Consider the following 19,506-nt stretch of genomic DNA (forward strand, 5'->3'; position numbering starts at 1 on the left):
GCCATTCATGCACATAAGGACTCAGAAGAGAACCTCTACTGTCTCCCCCAAAACCTTTTTTTTTTTTTTTTTTTTTTTTTTTTTTTTTTAATAAACTTGCTGACATTGGCCAGTTTCAAGAGCATGGTAGATTCATGATCCATCAGCCTGGTTTCTGAATGGAAACCGAATGAGTTATTTGTATTGTTTGTTCCCACCTTTTCCAGGCACCTTTTAAAAATGAACAAGAGCAGCTCTGATTTGGAAAAAGTGAGCCAGGGCTCTGCAGAGAGCCTCAGCCCATCCTTCAGGGGTGTCCACGTCAGTTTCACCACCGGCTCCACGGACAGCCTGGCCTCAGACTCTAGGACCTGCAGCGATGGAGGTAACAAACTTGACCTTGACGGGGAGGCTTAGATTCTCCTGGACCTTCCAGACCAGTCGTGGGTTACTTGCAGGATTTGGAAGGACTGAGCAAGGACTACTGTCTTGGTCCTGCTTTCTCAATGAAGTAGACTCTTCCAGGGAGCTGTTGAAGTAAATTATCTACTGAATATATCGCAAGCCAACCCATCCATATTGCCCTCTCCAAGTTATAAGTGTGTGGATGTGGCAACATGGCGGGAGGAAGATGAGGTTGAAAGGCTCCTGTTTCCTTGGGTAATGAGCCATAATGAGCCATCTATGTACAGGCCTGCTTTCTACTTCTGTCCTCAGGATTAGTCCTAAACTACACATCCTCTCTCTCTCTCTCTCTCTCTCTCTCTGTCTCTCTCTTTTGCATCTACATGTGCATGTACGCACATGCACACACTTACTGGACACAGCAGATGTTTACATCATGTTTGCTGAATTAAGCATGAAGACTTCATTAGGCCACCATCTAGCCTGCTTTTTGGATTAAGCTCTAAAGCCTATGGGTGGGTCTGTCCTCCATCGGGCACATCCCTAAAAAGGAACTCTTGCTTTTCCACAGTTGTGGCCTGGATGGGTCATATTTAAACCCTCTCACCCTTTCAGCATTCTTTGTGTGTGTGTCCTCTCCTGTGTTTCTCTTAGGCATGCGTTAGCATGTTGGATTTAGACTTGTGCTCACATGACTTCCTTTTTCACTTCTATGGAAGTATTTCTTCTCAGTAGGCAATGACACAGGAGAGAGTTCTCTTGCAAATTTACCGTCAGCAACATTTTTCCGCCTAAACGATAGGTACTGCCTGAGACAAAAGTGTGTGTTGTAAGTCAGTCTGTGCTGTGTTCTGATGAGAAACCTCTGACAGTTCTTACTTAAAAACAGGAAATATCTTAGTCTTGATTTGGGAGGAATGTAGCAACAACAGATTTTCTTTTTCTGTAGATTTTTCTAGGCTCTTATCTTCTTCCTTTTCCCAGCCCATTGTACAAGAAATTCAACAGGCAGATTGTTCCATAGAGGGCAGGGCACCTCGACCATGAGCCCCTGGGCTGGTCAGCTCTGATCCACTCTCTTGGGGGATTGTAATCACTTCTGGGGAGTGACCTACAATGAACCATCAGCCACCAGCCAGCGGGTGTCAGGCGAACTGGACTTCATGGCTTCACCACTTTGTTTCTCAGAATCAGTAAATCATGATGTCTGCTCGCAGGATTCCTAAGAACTAACTAGGAAAGATAAGGTTAAAACACATGGCACATGGGTGGATGGGATACGGTAGGAAATTGGGCAGCCCAGAACTTGAGTGCTTCTTATAAACGCTTCCAGAAGAGAGAGAAATCAATGAAGGCTGATGGAGGGTTTAGGGAAGACTTTATGAGAACATGGGACTTAGAGATCATATCTGAAATGTGGCCAGAACTGGGGAGATAGGGGGTGAGGAGGAGAGGGCTTTCCAGGTTCAGAAAACACTAAAAGAGAAACAAAGCTGCAGGAATGGCAGCGCACATGGGAGAAGGATGAGACCAGTCTGACGTGCTTCAATAGACACCGGCAAGGGGAAATGGGACATGAGCTTGGTGGGAAGCAGGGGCTGAATTGTACATGACTCTCACAGCAGTCTGTGCAGGTGGGAGACAGAGAGCTGCTGGAGGTTTGTGAGTTCAGTGCTGGAGGTTTGTGAGTTCAATGGGGAAACCTATTCAGATATTTTCTCATGTTCATTTCTGAATAACAAGAATGAAAATGAATGCATTGCCATGGTATTCCTTTATCACAAGCTAGTTGTTCAGTGGAAATGCACTTCAGAACTTGGACTCCCAGGTCAACAAGAAGATATGTACCTTGTCACTGAACTCTGGCCCCTGAGAGCCAACCATTCTATCTTCTGCCCTGGGCATGGCTCTGTACCCGGAACCATGTTTTGAAACTGGCAAAAGACCAAAGGCATGACATTGTCTCTCTCTCTTTTCTTTTTGATGTCTTTTAAACATTAATCATTAATCTGGAGAATATACAGAACTACTGGTCATGTAATATGAGAAATCCTTCATTCACTTCTCACCGCTTACCAAAGCAGCTTAGATCTGTTATTGCACAATTATCTTCCAGTCCCATGAGTCCTTAACTCACTTTTATCTTGTAACTGAAATATTTATCCATTGCAACTTTAGTTACTATTTGGCATATAGTACCTAAGCTGAGAGATTAGATCCAAATAGAAGCAGAAGCAGTTCACACTGAAGTTCTTTGAAACTTGAATGTAGTGTCTGCCTTTCTAATATTATACATTAAGCCAAAAGATACCATTAGACTCTACATTTATTTTGTCAGTAAGAATCCACTAGTGAAAACTTTGCGTTTCATTGACTTTTTCCATCCACAGTATAGGCTGGCCTGAATGAGTGGAGGAAAAAGTCATTCCAGGGCATATCATGATAGTAGTTTGTGTAAACTTCTTGGAAATGTAATAGCGTTAATGGCTAAAGTTAGTGATTCAGGTTTTATGGCAGGAGGGGCGAAGGAGTGGAGGGTGGGGTGGTGGCAGGGCGAGGGAGGTTTTAGTTATATAAGGAAAACCTAATCGAAATCTCTATCTTTGTTACATTTTTAAAACAGGTGTTTATTCTAAATGTTTCAGTGGCAAAATGCCACTTTTATATCAGTGTTAATTTTGCCTCTTTATACTTGCATCAGGGTTAATGGCTAAAGTTAGTGATTCAAGTTTTATGGGGGGGGCGGGGGGGATGGTTTTAGTTGTGTAAGGAAAACCTAATCAAAATCTCTAACTTTGTTACATTTTTAAAACAGGTGTTTATTCTAAATGTTACAGTGGCAAAATGCCACTTTTGTATCAATGTTAATTTCACCTCTTTATACTTGTATCAGATTTCGTATTCCTCCAGTGCATCTGTCATCCCATTTGTCCAAGTCAATTGAACAGCCAGTCAACTCAGTGCAAGGAAAATTTGTGGAAGCAGTTGTTTGGTTTATGCTTGGTTTAGGAGGGACAGACTGCATGTGTCAGGACAGATCCAGGAAGGCTGCCAAGGGGAGGGTTTTTGCAGGGAATGGATGGTTGGATGTGTGAGGGAAATGATGATCAGAAATGGTCATCAGGAGACCCTCCTGCTTTAAGTGGTTACTTGTAAATATGCAAACCTAATGTCTCATTGAGATAATTTCCCTCTTTGATGTAGGATAACGTTAAAATTCAGTTCAGCAGTTCAGCAAACATTTCTGAATGCCAGGAGATTAGAGGAGATTAGAGAGTTCTCTGTTGAACTGAAACCATTGGTACCAGCAGTAGATAAGACGTCTGAAAATACAGTTCATATAGATATTCTCACTTGCATGGATACATGAACCAGGGCAGTGACATCATTCTTATTTTTATAGCTGGCAAACCAGAGATACAGAACACTAATTACATATATGGACGGTAGTCAGCTTGTTTTTCTCAATAAGCTGACTACTACTGGCAAATTTTTTAAAAATGTATATTAATTCAGTCATTCATTTGGCAGATATTGTTGAGTGCAAACTCTGTGCTGGGTACAATTTTAGATGCTGAAGTTTCAGTAACGGAAATAATTCCCAGTCCCTTCAAGAGGTTTACATTCTGGTAGGGAGAGATAGACAATAAGAAAGATAAGATGTAAAGGAGCTGCTGGTCAGAGGGGCAGTGAGTGCTGGGAGAAAAATCAAGCCCGGAACAGGGTGGGGAGGGATGGGAGTACCCCAGAGGAAAAAAACATTTATTTTTTTAAAAATTTTCTGTGGCCTAAGCCATAATATCACTGACGTGAAGCTTCAACCTAATTTAAACCTTCCCCATTAAACTGAATTTTAAGTCATATATTATTGCTCCAATAAAGTGAATAGATTTTTTATAAAAATTCAAACAATGGAGAAAGGTTAAAATGAAAAGTCAGTTTTCTGACACCCCATCCCAGCTCTGACCATCACTTTTAAGATTGTTTTCTGTATCATCCCAAAAATGTGTATCCATATGTCAAATATAAAATTCAGTTCTACACATGTTTGCACTTCACATATCTTGAGGCCTTTCAAATCAGAACCCCTAGGACTGCCTCATTTTTCAAAATTGCTGCTTATTTTTTCATTGTATGAATTGGCTATAAATCCCTCTCTTGCTGATGCATGTCTAGGCTGATTTTTGCAAGACTTACAGTAAGACTCTGTGCCATACATTGGCATAATTTGGTGAGCAAATCTATAAGATAAATCCTTAGAAGAAATGGAACTGACATATCAAACTGCATGTGTATTTTAAATAGATATTACCAAAGTATCCTCTAAAAATGTCAGTTTACTTTCCATCACAGCATCTGAAAAGTGCTTTTTTTTTTTTTTTTTCCTGACAGAGTCTTGCTCTGTTGCCCAGGCTGGAGTGGCACAATCTCTGCTCACTGCAAGCCCCACCTCCAGGGTTCAAACAGTTCTCCTGCCTCAGCAGCTAGGACTGCAGGCATGCCACCATGCCTGGCTAATTTTTGTATTTTTAGTAGTGACAGAGTTTCGTCATGTTGGCCAGGTTGGTCTCAAACTCCTGACCTCAAGTGATCTGCTCACCTCGGCCTCCCAAAGTGCTGGGATTACAGGCATGAGCCACTGCGCCCAGCATGGAAAGTGCTTTGAATTAACTTTTAATTTGACTAACTCGGAAGAAAACCCTCAATGATTATGTTATAACAGGAGATTGAAAGATCACAATTCCAGGACCACATGTGAGCTGTAGGCAGGGCATTCGAGGTACCTAGAGCCTGTTTTCCAAAGTGAGGCAGAGCGTTCTCTTCTTTTGCATGTAAATCACATTCACATCTTGATTATTGTTTCCTGGGATGATTAAGTGGTTTGGAGAGACTCCTCACAAATGCCACATTTTCCATCCAGTTGTAAAATGCTAATAACCGGCTTCCAGTTTCAGAACACGTTTAGCTTCTTGAAAAAAGCAAAGGTTTCTTTTAAAGAAATGCTTTTTTGTGTGTGTGAGATGGAGTCTCACTCAGTCACCAAGGCTGGAGTGCAGTGGCGCAATCTCAGCTCACTGCAACCTCCACTTCCAGGCTCAAGTGATTCTTTGCCTCAGCCTCCTGAGTAGCTGGGATTACAGGCGCACACACCACTATACCCAGCTAATTTTTGTATTTTTAGTAGAGACGAGGTTTCACCATGTTGGCCAGGCTGTTCTCAAACTCCTGACCTCAGGTGATCTGCCTGCCTCAGCCTCCCAAAATACCGGGATTGCAGGCATGAATCACCGAGCCCGGCCTGCTTTGCTTTTTGTTTTTGTTTTTTTCTATATTTAATGTTGAGCCTGCTCTGATTGTGGAACCAAACAAGAGGCTGCAACACTTGCCTTCAGAGGAACAAGTCCATGTAAAGCCAAAGCATCCCTCTGCCCCACCCTTCATACTCTCTGATGCAGGAATAGTTAATGGGGATTGGCAGAAACCTGCATGACAGCCTCTTCCTGGGTGATATTGGCAGGGTGCCTGTGCAGATGGCTTTAGTTTTCTCACCTCTCACATAAGGGAATTGCACTAGGGCCACAGGGCACACGGTATGGCTGAGGTTTTCTCCATCTATATTCCACTTGCTTTACCTTACTTAAAGTTGGAGAATGGTCAAACACAAAAGCTAAAGGTTTGGGGAAACTTAGTTGGGACACTGCTCTTTGCTTCTGCATTTGTTCCGACGCAGCTGCTATCCGACAGCAGAGTTGTGCACAGAAAGAGCCAAAACAGGACTGACCACTTCCTCTGTCAACTCAGCTCTCATTTTGGCTGCAGAGAATAATGAAAGTGCCTATTAAAACCCAGCAAGAAGAGAGCACTCTATAATAAGGAAAACCTCAGAGGACCATGTTTGAACTTCTGGCCTGCATTTCTGCAGAGAGGTCAAGCTGTTCTTCCCAACCGCTGAAATCCTGATTCTCATCTCTGCTTTCTAAATATAATGACACCAAACTAGTGCACCTTCCCTTGGTCTTGTTAAGATCCCATCCAGCGCAGCATACGTGATATGTAGCTTCCCACTAGAAACGCTTTCTCTTCCCTGTAGCACATTCACTAAAGGCATGGAGCGTGTTGTACTGTATAACCAGGAACTTCCTTTATATGCAGAATTGGAAATTGGAAGGAAAACTTAGGACCTGGGCTTTGGAGCCCTCTGGCCCAATTAGCCTGCAAAATTATTAAAAACCTACAAACGAGGCAACTGAGACATAGGCCAAGGTCCCAGAAAAATGTTCTCCCCTCTCACCCATTTTACACCCTTAATTGTAAGGCAGAATTTGGAAACAGCAATCCAACACCAGCATCAAACCAGGATGTGTTTGAATTAGTCTCATGTCCCATGGGACATCCAAGACTATGGACTGTTGGCTAAAGTTGTGGATGGATTTTTTTAGGCAGACTTTTCTGAACCAGTGGTTTGCCTGTGAATTTGGAACTACTTTAGGTGTCAGGGTATATTTGTTCCCTGTTCTTTCTGGCTTTCCTAATCCAGAATGTGGCAGCTGCTGCAAACAGTAAGAACAGAGCTGCTGTGTTGCCTAAGGCCGTGTTTATGGAGAGATAGTTCCCCAGGTACCAGTCAAGATAATTAGCCAGAGGAGGTCTTTAGGAGTGCCTTCAGATTCCACAGAAGACAGCTACCATTTGCCATGTAGTGGAGAAATCAGTTTCATCTACAAGGGCTGCATGTTAGCATCTATTTCAAAGTATCCCCAAGAATATTAACACCTGAGAAACTATAGGATCCTCAGAGGCCTGGAGTGGCCTGGAGGCGGTGAGGCAGGGTTGGGAGCTCCAAGAGTGAATTCTGACCTCTCACCAGCTGTAATTCCACACCTGGAGAGCTTTAAGGATCTGTAAGCTCAGAGGAAGGATGCATTAGGTTGGAATGTAGTATGCTTGTCATAGAACCAGGCATATCTTTTCTGAATACAAAAATCATAATAGGCCAGGCACAGTGGCTCATGCCTGGAATCCCGGCACTTCAGGAGGCCAAGGTGGGTGGATCACCTGAAGGTCAGGAGTTCAAGACCAGCCTGGCCAACATGTTGAAATCCTGTTTCCACTAAAAACACAAAAAATTAGCTGGGCATGATGGTGGGTGCTTGTAATCCCAGCTACTTGGGAGGCTGATGCAGGAGAATCACTTGAACTCGGGAGGCGGAGTTTGCAGTGAGCTGAGATCCCACCATTGCACTCCAGCCTGGGCAACAAGAGCAACACTTCGTCAAAAAAAAAAAAAAATTGTAATATGTGTAGATAATGCCCAGTTATCCCTGTAAAGTCCACATTTCAGGGAGCTGTATTTCACCTGATGAGGTTTGTGTAGCTACATGCCTTCTGCTGGGCAAGGGCGTGGGTAGGGAATGTTTGGGTATGCAGTGCTAGCCTCTGATGAGTATGTGCATAATGCAGCAAGTACTGAGTGTGGTGCCCCAAACTCATAGCCGTCTAAGAAATAAAGAAAAATTAATCAGCGCGTGTGCTAATCCTTGAAGTCAAGCTTCCCTCCTAATACATAGTATCCCTTGTCAGATTTACCCAGTAAATGATAGGTAAGTAGTGATGGGGTGTAGATCTGATCAAAGTCACTGACGAACAGCTCCCACAGGAAAGCGAGAGAAAACAGAAGGAAGGAGAAAATCGCTTCCTTCCAGCTGCCTGAACACACGAAGTGTTTTTTGTGCTGAGACCTACCATACAGTCTAAAGCAGAACCTCTTGATTCTCTTTGGTCATCTAGGGAATTAGAAGTGTTACCGATTACGTTGCTAAAAGATCCCTGGTCTCCTCACAGATTGGAAAATGTACCAGTGGCAATTTGTGGGAACTAGAGATAGAAGGAAGAACAATTGAAGCAAGATAACGATCTGCCTAGAGCTATTTGATTTCAGGGGCAGCTGTGAGATAAAATGCATGTTTAGAGAGGTTGAAAATGGAGAGAGTAACTGAAATTATAGACTATTAGCGCTGCAAGGGGCCTTCACAATGATGTCATTGGCCATTTTCTAAAGGAGGAAACTCAGGCGGGGCAGGCTGACAGCTGGTGAAGTGTTCACTCCACTGCTCATCCTCAAATTGGAGCAGAAGCAAAAAGGGGCACACTGGTGGCATCAGGAGAGCCTTGTAGTAAAGACAAGGAAGACAAAACCAATAGACATGGGGAAATAAGCCTAAGGTTTAAAGAAGAGACCAGCCAGGAAACCGATCTGTTATGAACCTCCCTGACCGACTGGACTTGGGATGGGAAGGAGTCCTGAACGTAGGCAGGTTGTCCTTGTCTCTGAAGATACTGATGAAAGCATTGACCAGGGCTCTGATCACACCCCACTCCCATCCCCCAGCTTCAGCTTCTGTCCTGTTGATGATCAATCGAGAATCAAACACCTCGCAGGTGACGGTTTCTGCTGCCCAGAATGCAGAAAGGTCAGGAAGCGGATGTGTGCTCATGGCTCCCTTTTCTCCTGCTCATCAGGCTGGGAGTTTGGTGGCTGAGGCTTACAGTAGCCCCATAAGTAGGTGGTCTTGCCCTCCCTTTTTATCCAGGAGTTGGCAAGTGATCCTCCTCCTCCTCCTCCTCTCGGCCTCTTCTGCTGGAGGGAGGAGGGAGAGGAAGTGAATCATCTGCCCTAGCCTCCGTCTGTCCCCGTTGCTTTCCTGGGGAGCGTGGGATGGGGAGACCTGTGGACTGCAGGGTTTCAGCACCTGCTGAAATCACTGCCACCTGGATCTTCCTTCCTCTGGCTTGCTGTTTCTTGTGCACCCTCCATTCTGACTACGGAGGGGAAAATTCGTGGGCATATAAAAGTGACTGGTCTGGACTGCACCATCACTGCTTGATTTATTATTAACTTTAGCCCTCCTGGAAGGGGTGTAAATCATTCACTCAGCCTTGCTGCCAGGGGCCCCGCCTGTCATTAGCAAATGGGAAGGACAACTCCCTATGATCTTGATGAACCACAGGGAAACAAAGATTGCTTACTGCAGATGTGAAAGTGGGCAAGGGGAGCTTAAGAAACACGGTGCTCCCCTCTTGAATTTCTTTTTCACTTGCGACAGTCTCACTCTGTAGCCTAGGTGGGAGTGTGGTGGCACAATCTCGGCTCACTGCAATTTCTGCCTCCTGGGTTCAAGCGATCCTCTCCCCTCAGCCTCCTGAGTAGCTGGGATTATAGGCGTGCACCACCATGCCCAGCTAATTTTTGTATCTTTTGTAGAGTTGGGGGTTCGCCATGTTGCCCAGGCTGGTCTCGAACTCTTGAGCTCAAGTGGGCCTCCCGCCTTGGCCTCCCAAAGTGCTGAGATTACAGGCATAAGCCACCGTGCCCAGTTTCTCTTGAGTTTATGATAGGTGATAGAGCCCAGGAGGATATTGGTGCAGAGGCCCCACAGTCTTGTTCAGCTGCCCAGCGCTTTTCTTTGCATGAACCCATTGGTTCTCAGCTCCTGTGTTCAACAGGTTGCATGTGCTGAGTTTGTCCTCCTGTGAGCGTTGCATTCAAGGTTTTGCCCTGCTGTCGCTCACTAATGCAGCCTCGGTCACTGAGGCTGGGGCATGAATGTCAGCCCATGGCCATCCATCTCGCTCCCTAGAGAGGCTCTCCTCCCTGTGGAGCAGCAGCAATAGGGAGACCCAGTCTTGATCTGAACGGCTTGCAACTGGGGTTTGAGCCTCAGGGGTCTATTCTGCTCCCTCTTGGGTTGGAGACAGCAGAGAAGGGCTTAGTGTGAGCTAGAAGGTTATTAAGTGTTCAGGAGAAGCCCTGGAAATGTCCTGTGCACCTGAGTGAGTGACACAAGACTCATAATTTGCTTCCTTGGGGGCCTTCTACCCCTTGTCTGCTCCTATGCATTTGTTCTGCCTTTTTGTTTGTTTGTTTTCTGGTCCCACTGCCAAGGTGTGGAAAGGCACAGAGACACTCCATGCTCTGCCATTAGGGTGATGTGGCACGGAGAACTCAATGAGGGGTACACATCCTAAGTACGCATTTTCTTAGGGCTGCAGCCCATTATTATCATTATTGTTTTTCGATGAAGTTTCACTCTGTCACCCAGGCTGAAGTGTAGTGGCGCAATCTTGGCTCACTGCAACCTCCGTCTCCCAGGCTCAAGAGATCTCCTGCCTCAGACTTCTTAGTAGCTGGGATTACAGGCACGCACCAGCACGCCCAGCTAATTTTTGTACTTTTAGTAGATATGGGATTTCACCATGTTGGCCAGGCTGGTCTCGAACTCCTGACCTCAAGTGATCCATCCACCTCAGCCTCCCAAAGTGCTGGGATTACAGGTGTGAGCCACCACACCCAGTCTGCAAGCCATATTTCTTTCATATTTTAACCCTCAAGATAATAGGATGCATTTTACAGACTATGAATATGATTTATTATTTCTTTTATCCCCCTAAAAGCTGCTATTAAAACAGCAGATAACACCTTAGAGCTGTCCTGAGAATATAGGAAATGAGTATTATTTCAGTTTGCCCTTTGCTCTAATAGTGTATATCTCATATATATATATATTTTTTAGCTTAAACTCTTCTTTCATTGTGAAGCCACTATTTTATACCTTGATGCCAAGAGTGAGGTCAGCCCTCACCTTTGTAGAGACTGGACCTTCATCTCACCATTCTGTGCGCTACCTAGAAAGGTTTTCTGATTGTCCCCATGCCCTGCAGACACCTGTGACCCTGAGTGAGCCTTTGCCCAGGCAGACTCTTTATCCACATGCAGCACCCCGGAAACTGTGGGGCCTTGGAAAGACTCACTTTTCTTTAAGATCCATTTTCTTTTTCTAAAATCATGACCTTCCTGCTTTCTAAAATCTCTGTGGGCCTGCCTTACCCACTAAGCCAGCAGGGTATGCGTGAAATCTCCAGGGACTGCATACTAAAAAGGGAGAATTTTTTTTTTTTTTGAGATGGAGTCTCGCTCTTGTTTCCCAGGCTAGATTGCAGTGATGCGATCTCAGCTCACTGCAACTTCCTCCTCCCAGGTTCAAGTAATTCTCCTGCCTCAGCCTCCTGAGTAGCTGGGATTACAGGCATCTGCCACCACGCCCAGCTAGTTTTTGTATTTTTAATATAGATGGGGGTTTCGCCATGTTGGCCAGGCTGGTCTCGAACTCCTGACCTCAGGTAATCTGCCCACCTCGGCCTCCTGGGATTGCAAGCATGAGCCGCCATGCCCAGCCAAAAGGGAGAATTTTACCATTGGCCAATTACACCCCCTATAAACCTGACTTTTAAAAAATTCCACTCAAACCACACATGTTCAAGTTTGTTACTGCTGTTGCAGCATTGTTTGCAAAATATTGGAAACAATTTAAGTGTCCATCAAAAAGGGATGGTTAAATAAATTATGATACTTGCATATGATGATATATTATGGTAAGACTGTTTAAAATAATGAAATAGATCTGCATATTTAATTAAAAAGTCTCTCCAAGATGTGAAAGAAAAGCATTATTCCAAACAGTAGCCGCTGTTTGCTCTTTTCTGTGTAATTGTGTGTGTGTGTGTGTGCACATTTGTTTGGATTGTTGGAGGGATGCATGAAACACTACTGGCAGTGGTTTCCTCTCGTAAGAGAGGCTGGGTGCTGAGGGACATGCTAGGAGGAAGACTTAATTGTCAATGTATACCTTTTTTGCATTTTCACTTTTTCCACCGTGCATATATTGTCTCTTCGAGAAATAGAAAAGAAGCAAAATAAAATTAATTGCTTTGACCACATAAATAAAGAAAGGAAAAAAAGTCTGCAGGATCCTGGAATTGAGTGGCATTGCTTGGCCTGATGGTTTCTGTCTCTCCTCTTCAGGTCCCTCGTCTGAGCTGGCTCACTCACCCACCAACAGCGGGAAGAAGCTCTTTGCTCCTGTTCCATTTCCTTCAGGCTCCACTGAGGATGTGTCCCCCAGTGGACCCCTGCAACCCCCTCCACTCCCCCAGAAAAAGATAGTGAGCCGGGCAGCCTCTTCGCCGGATGGTTTCTTCCGGACCCAAGGCTCCCCCAAGCCCCAAACAGCAAGCCCCAAACTGAATCTAAGCCACTCAGAAACCAACGTCCATGACGAGTCTCACTTTAGCTACTCGTTGAGCCCCGGGAACCGCCACCATGCCGTCTTCTCCTCTTCTGATCCTCTGGAGAAAGCTTTCAAAGGCAGTGGCCACTGGGTTCCGGCAGCAGGGCTGGCGGGCAACAGAGGTGGCTGTGGGAGCCCTGGCCTCCAGTGCAAAGGGACCCCATCCGCCTCGTCCTCGCAGCTGAGTGTGTCCAGTCAAGCCTCCACCGGGAGCACCCAGTTTCAGCTGCACGGTCTCCTAAGCAACATCAGCAGCAAGGAGGGCACCTACGCCAAGCTGGGGGGACTCTACACCCAGTCCCTGGCCCGCCTTGTAGCCAAATGTGAGGACCTCTTCATGGGCGGCCAGAAAAAGGAGCTCCACTTCAATGAGAACAACTGGTCACTCTTCAAGCTGACTTGTAACAAACCCTGCTGTGACTCGGGGGATGCCATTTATTACTGTGCCACCTGCTCTGAGGACCCCGGCAGCACCTATGCTGTGAAAGTAAGTACCACTCCCTCTTTCCATTCTGCTGTGCCACTGGCTGGTGCTGGCTTGGGTAGAATTGTGGCTTGAACAAGTCATTTCTCCTGTCTGGGCATTAGGAGGGAAGTTGATTCCTAAGCATTCTTTTTTCTTTTTTTTTTTTTTTTTAAGATGGAGTCTCACTTTGTGGCCCAGGCTGGAGTGCAGTGGCACAATCTTGGCTCACTGCAACCTCTGCCTCCCACATTAAAGTGATTCTCCTGCCTCAGCCTCCTGAGTAGCTGGGATTATCTGTGTGCACCACCATGCCCAGCTAATTTTTGTATATTTAGTAGAAATGAGGTTTCGTCATATTGGTCAGACTGGTCTCGAACTCCTGACCTCAGATGATCCACCCACCTCAGCCTCCCAAAATGCTGGCATTCCAGGTGTGAGCCACCATCCCTGACCCCTAAGCATTCTTTTAACACTTAGTGCTCAACAACTTCACTCTCTCTCTGCCCCAGGACATGGTGCAATGAGATTTGTAGTATGAATATAAGACACATTCTGTGCTTTAGCTGAGTTAAGAAAACAGTTGCCTTTTAGCGCAACAGAGAGTTTATTCACGTATTGACCAGGTTTTTATTGAGTGTCTACTATATGCCAGGTACTTCGCCACAATCTGAGTATATAAGCGTCCTTACAGAGCTATGATGTAGTGAGGGAGGTGGATAATGAGGTCATTCTTCTCATGTTAGATCCAGAAGGAGCATTCGACCTAGGAATCATCTTGAACAATAATAGTAATAATATCATTTGTGTGAGCCTTCACTCTACAACTAGACTCTTACCTCTAATCCTAGCAGTAATCCTACAGGTTAGGCAGGTTTTACAGATGGGGGATCTGAGGCTCAAAGTGGTTAAGTAATTTGCCCATAGCTAGTTGGTGACTGAAAGGATTTGAGCTCTGGTGTGTCTGTCTCCAAAGCCTAAGTTATGTCCCTACCAGTTAAGATAAATGAAGCTCAGAGACATTAAGTGACTAGCCGAGGGCAGCACAGCTCTTTAACCTTTGATGCTGGTTCAGGCCTCTTGCTACCCGCACTGCATTGCCCTGTGAGAGTGCAGCTCTGTGTGAGCTAGTTGAGCCATCTGCACCCATTTGGGCCACTAGGGTCTCTACCATGAGCTCCAGTCCTTCCTGTGGCCCTATTTCTCATCTTCTTTTGCTGTTCCTTGATTACCTATTGAGACCCTGGCCCTTCTATAAATGTAGGCTTTTATTGGGAGTCAGGAGGGAGACCCTGAGCTATCTTCTCTCATCACCTGTCCTAAGACATCCTTTTTCTTCTAGTTAAAAAGTGCAAAGAATAAGCTAATTTGAAATGGCCTTGGTGGGGCAGCTTGCTTACCAACAATTTTTAAAAATAATATTGCTAACATTTAAAAAATAATATTAAATAATATTGAAGTAATAATATTGCTACTATTAATAATAGTATTCAGTATATATAAATAATACATAGTAATTACAATTAATAGTAGTAATAATACTAATGTTCATTGTATATTATTTATAATTATTTATTATTTATATATACTGAATATTATCAATAGTAGTAGTAATAGTATTATTATAAATAATATGTACTGAATAATATTATTCAGTATCAAGAGACAGCTGGCCTTTCTATTTGGAAGAGGAAAAAGCCTGGTGGAAGAGATTGAATCCGTCTTGCTCATGGGATAGAAAGTGAGGTGATCCTTCTGCAAGAAGGGGCCCTTGGGACAAACGGTTTTGTTTTTTTTATTATTATTATTTATTTATTTAGAGACAGAGTCTCGCTCTGTGTGCAGGCTGGACTGTGTGGTGTGATCTTGGCTCACTGCAACCTCCACCACCTGGGTTTAAGCGATTTTCCTGCCTCAGACTACTGAGTAACTGGGACTAGGTGCCCCCCACCACACCTGGCTAATTTTTGCATTTTCAGTAGAGATGGGGGTTTCACCATATTGGCCAGATTGGTTTTGAACTCCTGACCTTGTGATCCACCTGCCTCAGCCTCCCAAAGTGCTAGGATTACAGGCGTGAGCCACTGTGCCCGCCACAGTTTTGTTTTTCACATCCGTAAGTAATTGTGCTGTGCAGCTTGGATTCTAGGGCCCCATATATTCATGCAGAATTAGCCGTATTCTCTAATAAACAACACAAAAGAAATTTAATTTTCCTTAAGAATGTTAAAAACAAGTGTTGCTCCTTACTTCATTAGCAATAGAAGCCACACAGAAACCAAAAGATGAGCCTTAGGCCGCTAAACAAGAGCCGCCGGCGTTTCCTGTTTGAATTTGCTGGAGACTGGTAGCTCAAGGACCATCTCTGTGCCACGTGAAAAAGGAAATTTGGAGACTAGCATCCAATATGCAGAGGATGGTAATTCTTGGAACGAGGTTACCAGAAACAATATCAATTTGCAAATGTGTCTGGCCTGGTCACTGGGGGGTGGGCCTGGGGGCCCTGGAGCATCATTTCGCACGGGCAGCTGTTCCACTTCATTAGCTCTCCAGTCTAGACGAAATACAGTCATCTGGGGATCCGCAAGAGGGGGAATGGGTCTCCCTTCCCAGCCAGCGAGCTGCCTGCCTGAGACTGAGCGCATTTCATCTGCGCATGTTAAGCAGGGAGCCGGCACTGAAGGCAGACGGAGCCTCATTTGCGGTTGCGGAGTTCCAGGTAACAATAGCAGGCTCACACCTGCTCCTTGCTGATGCTGGAACCTACTACGTTGGGCTCAGCGCCCTGCAGCAGTGAGGAGATAAAACTGGTTCTTGTAGCTCCACCGCATGAATAGGTGACAGGAAAAAAAAAACAAAAACAAAAACAAAAACCCATTAGCTGTGTGCATTTTCCAAGCAGTTTCATTTCTCAGCCATCTAGACAGTCATTCTAGTTTGGTGATTAGGGACCCATTTTAAGCTGCTGGGCCTTTTTTATTTCACAGACATGATTTAGCCCAGACTTTCGCCTGTGAATGAGGCCCTGACTCCAAAGTTTAAATGAGTCCTGGCTCAGCAAAACGTTTGAAACTTGAGCTGAACCAAGGGTCTATGTAAAGTTCTAGAGCTAAAAGTCCGAGTGCAGGGCCCCCTGAAAATGAAATGAGGGTGGGGGCGGGGAGTAGGGAGATGGAGATGGAGAAGAAGCCACTCCCTGCCCCACGGCGTCTTCCCCCATGCAGTACTGTAGAATGATCTCTGGCGAGGGCCCAGAGCTCACTCACGGGGCTGGTTAGCATGCGCCCTACGCAGCCCTCTCCGTTGCTGGGCTTTGAGGAAGCTGCGGGTCTTGCCAAAGGCCCACTGCACTGATTTTGAAATGCATCCAACCCAGTTGCCATTTACTCTGCTCCTTCATTTACATCTCTGTGCAAAATGTCAGCAGCCTGACTGGAGCTCCAGGACTCAAGTGTTTGCTGGGCCCGGGCCTTTCATACCCCTGAGAAAAAGGGGCCTTGGAAACTCTTCCCAGGCCCCTGGGCAGCTGTGCTCTTCGGGTTTGCACAATACCTGCAAGCCAGCTCTGGATGCCGCCGCACCACCAGAGGGCTACAGCCGAGATGGCAAGAGCAGTCACCATAGCAACCCTTCCCATTGTGCTCGCCCTGGGCTGGGCCTGACGCTGAGAGCCATGCCTGCATCATTTCATCTGATCCTCACAATGGCCCTACGAGGAAGTACTATCCCTGCCCCTGTCATTCAGAGGAGAAAACATGCTTTGAGATAAATACCGTCCATCTTCATTATTTATGGATTCTGTATTTGCAAAATCGTCTACCCGCTCAAATTTATTTGTAATTCCAAAATCAATACTCGAAGCACTTTCCAGTGATTTATGGATATGTGTAAGGCAAGGAAAAATGTGAGTGACCTGATGTTTTAGTTTGTTCTCACGCTGCTAATAAAGACATACCTGAGACTGGGTAATTTACAAAGGAAAGAGGTTTAATTGACTCACAGTTCAGCATGGCTGGGGAAGCCTCAGGAAACTTACAATCACGGTGGAAGGGGAAGCAAACACGTCCTTCTTCACATGGCGGCAGCAAGGAGAAGCCAAGCAAAAGGGGGAAAAGCAGCCAGGTGCGGTGGCTCATACCTGTAATCCCAGCACTTTGCGAGGCTGAGGCAAGTGGATCATGAGGTCAGGAGTTCAAGACCAGCCTGACCAACATGGTGAAACCCTATCTCTACTAAAAAATAACATACAAAAATTAGCCAGGTGTGGTGGCAGGCACCTGTAATCCCCACTACTCGGGAAGCTGAGGCAGGAGAATCACATGAAACTAGGAGGAGGAGGTTAGAGTGAGCCAAGATGTGCCACTGCACTCCAGCCTGGGCAACAGAGCAAGACTCAGTCTCAAAAAAAAAAAAAAAAAAAAAAAAAAAGTGGGAGGGGGTAGCGGAGAAAGCACCTTATAAAACCATCAGATCTTATGAGAACTCACTATCATGAGAACAGCACCAGGTTCCTCCCACCACACGTGGGGACTATGAGAACTACAAGATGGGATTCGTGTGGGGGCACAGCCAAACTATCACCCAACGTGCATGTTTCCAGCTGAAGGGGAATGAGGCGACAGTCTCCCATCTGGTTTCAGCCCTCATCCTGGAAGCAAGGGTGTTTCTTTGCAGTCTATTTAGTGTCTTGTTTTTCACATTTATGTGCTTTTTGTTTGTCAATGAAGAGTCCAACTCCATAAAACATTTGAAGAGATTTATTCTGAGCCAAATATAAGTCACCTGTGGCCCATGACACAGCCCTCAGGAGATCCTGAGACCATGTGCCCAAAGCGGTCGGGCCACAACTTGGTTTTGTACATTTTAGGGAGACATAGGTATCAATCCATACATGTATGATGTACATTGAAGTTGGGGGGGCCAGGGGAAGATTCCAAGTCATAGGTGGATTCAAAGATTTTCTGATTGGCACTTGGTTGAGTTATTATCCTTAGAAAGGAATGTCTGGGTTATGAGAAGGGGTTATGGAGATCAAGCCTTTGTCACACAGATGAAGCCTCCAGGTAGCAGGCTTCAGTGAGAACAAATTTTATCAGACCTGAAAAGTCTGCTCTATCAGTAATTCCAACAGGGAGGAGGGTAGCATGAGGCATGTCCAGCTCCCCCTTCCCATCATGGCCTGAACTCATTTTTTTAGATTAACTTTGGAATGCCTTTGGCTGAGAGGAAGGGTCCATTTCAGATTGTTGGAAGGCCTTAGAATTTTATTTTTGGGTTTACATGTTGTTGATTTTGCTGTTTAAAATGGTCGAAGCTGGATCATCTGAGGTCAGGAGTTCGAGACCAGCCTGGCCAACATGGTGAAACCCTGTCTCAACTAAAAATACAAAAAAATTAGTCGAGTGTGGTGGCAGGCACCTGTACTCCCAGCTACTCAGGAGGCTGAGGCAGGAGAATCGCTTGAACTCGGGAGGCAGAGGTTGTGGTGAGCCGAGATCGCGCCACTGCACTCCAGCCTGGATGACAGAGAGACTCCATCTCTCTCTCTCTCTATATATATATATTTAAAATAAAATAAAATAAAATAAAATGGTCCCAGCATAGGGCTGAAGTGCTGTCTAGTGTTCCCAGCCACCACAAGGCTGGGATGTGCCTCACGGATAAAAACATGTGTGTTAGATAAGCTTTGTTCAGGGATGAGCTCTAGTGCTGTTGCCTGTGAATTCATGTTAATGAATATTAACATGTTAATGTATGTTAATGTACATGTAACATGTTAATGTATTTTAAACATGTAATGTATATTAAACAAGGTATCTCTAAACAGAAGCACACGTGAAACAAGGTTGAACACTGGTGGGTTAATGAAAAGATTGTGGCCAGAAGTTCCCAGGAAACTTACCTTGTATTTCCCCTAAGCAATGGTTCTCTATTCACTAATTCAGTGTTTATGGCTTCTTCATAGAACATGACTCCTGCAAATAATGAAAATCCCCTGTAACTTGCCAATGGTTACAGAGCTAATACTTAAACCCAGGCCTTTTTTCACTCCAGAGCCCATGCTTTTGACCTCTGGAACACTTCTCCGTTGTATAGTCCGGAGCAAATAATTTAACCGCTGGAAGCCCCAGTTTCCTCCTCTGTAATAGCATCTTCCTCCTTGGATTTAATGAGATTGAATGGGATGCTGCATGGAGCCCTCACCGTTGGCACAGTCCTTGCACATGCAAGAGCCTGATCTGTATGTGTTAGGGGTGAGATAATAACAGTGATGTCCTTCCCACATCTCCATTGACAACACAGCTGCGTACACGCAAGACGCTTTCTTTGAGGACCCCCTCCATTGCCGCAAATTTCCTTTAGTTTAATAGTGCTCCAGAAGCCTGCATTTAAAAGCCAAGTGCAGGCCAGGCACCATGGCTCATGCTTGTAATCCCAGCACTTTGGGAGGCTGAGGCGGGAAGATCACTTGAGCCCAGGAGTTCAAGACAAGCCTGGGCAACATGGGATAACCTTGTCTGTACAAAAATTCCA

The 19,506-nt window shown here is 45.2% G+C and overlaps 1 protein-coding gene across 2 annotated transcripts in view; it reads left to right on the forward strand.

The window, feature by feature from the left end:
- Positions 1-19,506, forward strand: part of PRAG1 (PEAK1 related, kinase-activating pseudokinase 1) — a 65,511-nt gene that overhangs the window by 42,543 nt on the left and 3,462 nt on the right. For both annotated transcript variants that reach the window (XM_023225272.2, XM_023225273.2), the window contains exons 4-5: positions 207-364; positions 12,245-12,996. In XM_023225272.2, the coding sequence (XP_023081040.1) occupies positions 207-364; positions 12,245-12,996 (910 nt within the window). The remainder of the gene's footprint in view (positions 1-206; positions 365-12,244; positions 12,997-19,506) is intronic.

Source organism: Piliocolobus tephrosceles, chromosome 7, assembly GCF_002776525.5.
Source record: "Piliocolobus tephrosceles isolate RC106 chromosome 7, ASM277652v3, whole genome shotgun sequence".
Taxonomy (NCBI): Eukaryota; Metazoa; Chordata; class Mammalia; order Primates; family Cercopithecidae; genus Piliocolobus; species Piliocolobus tephrosceles.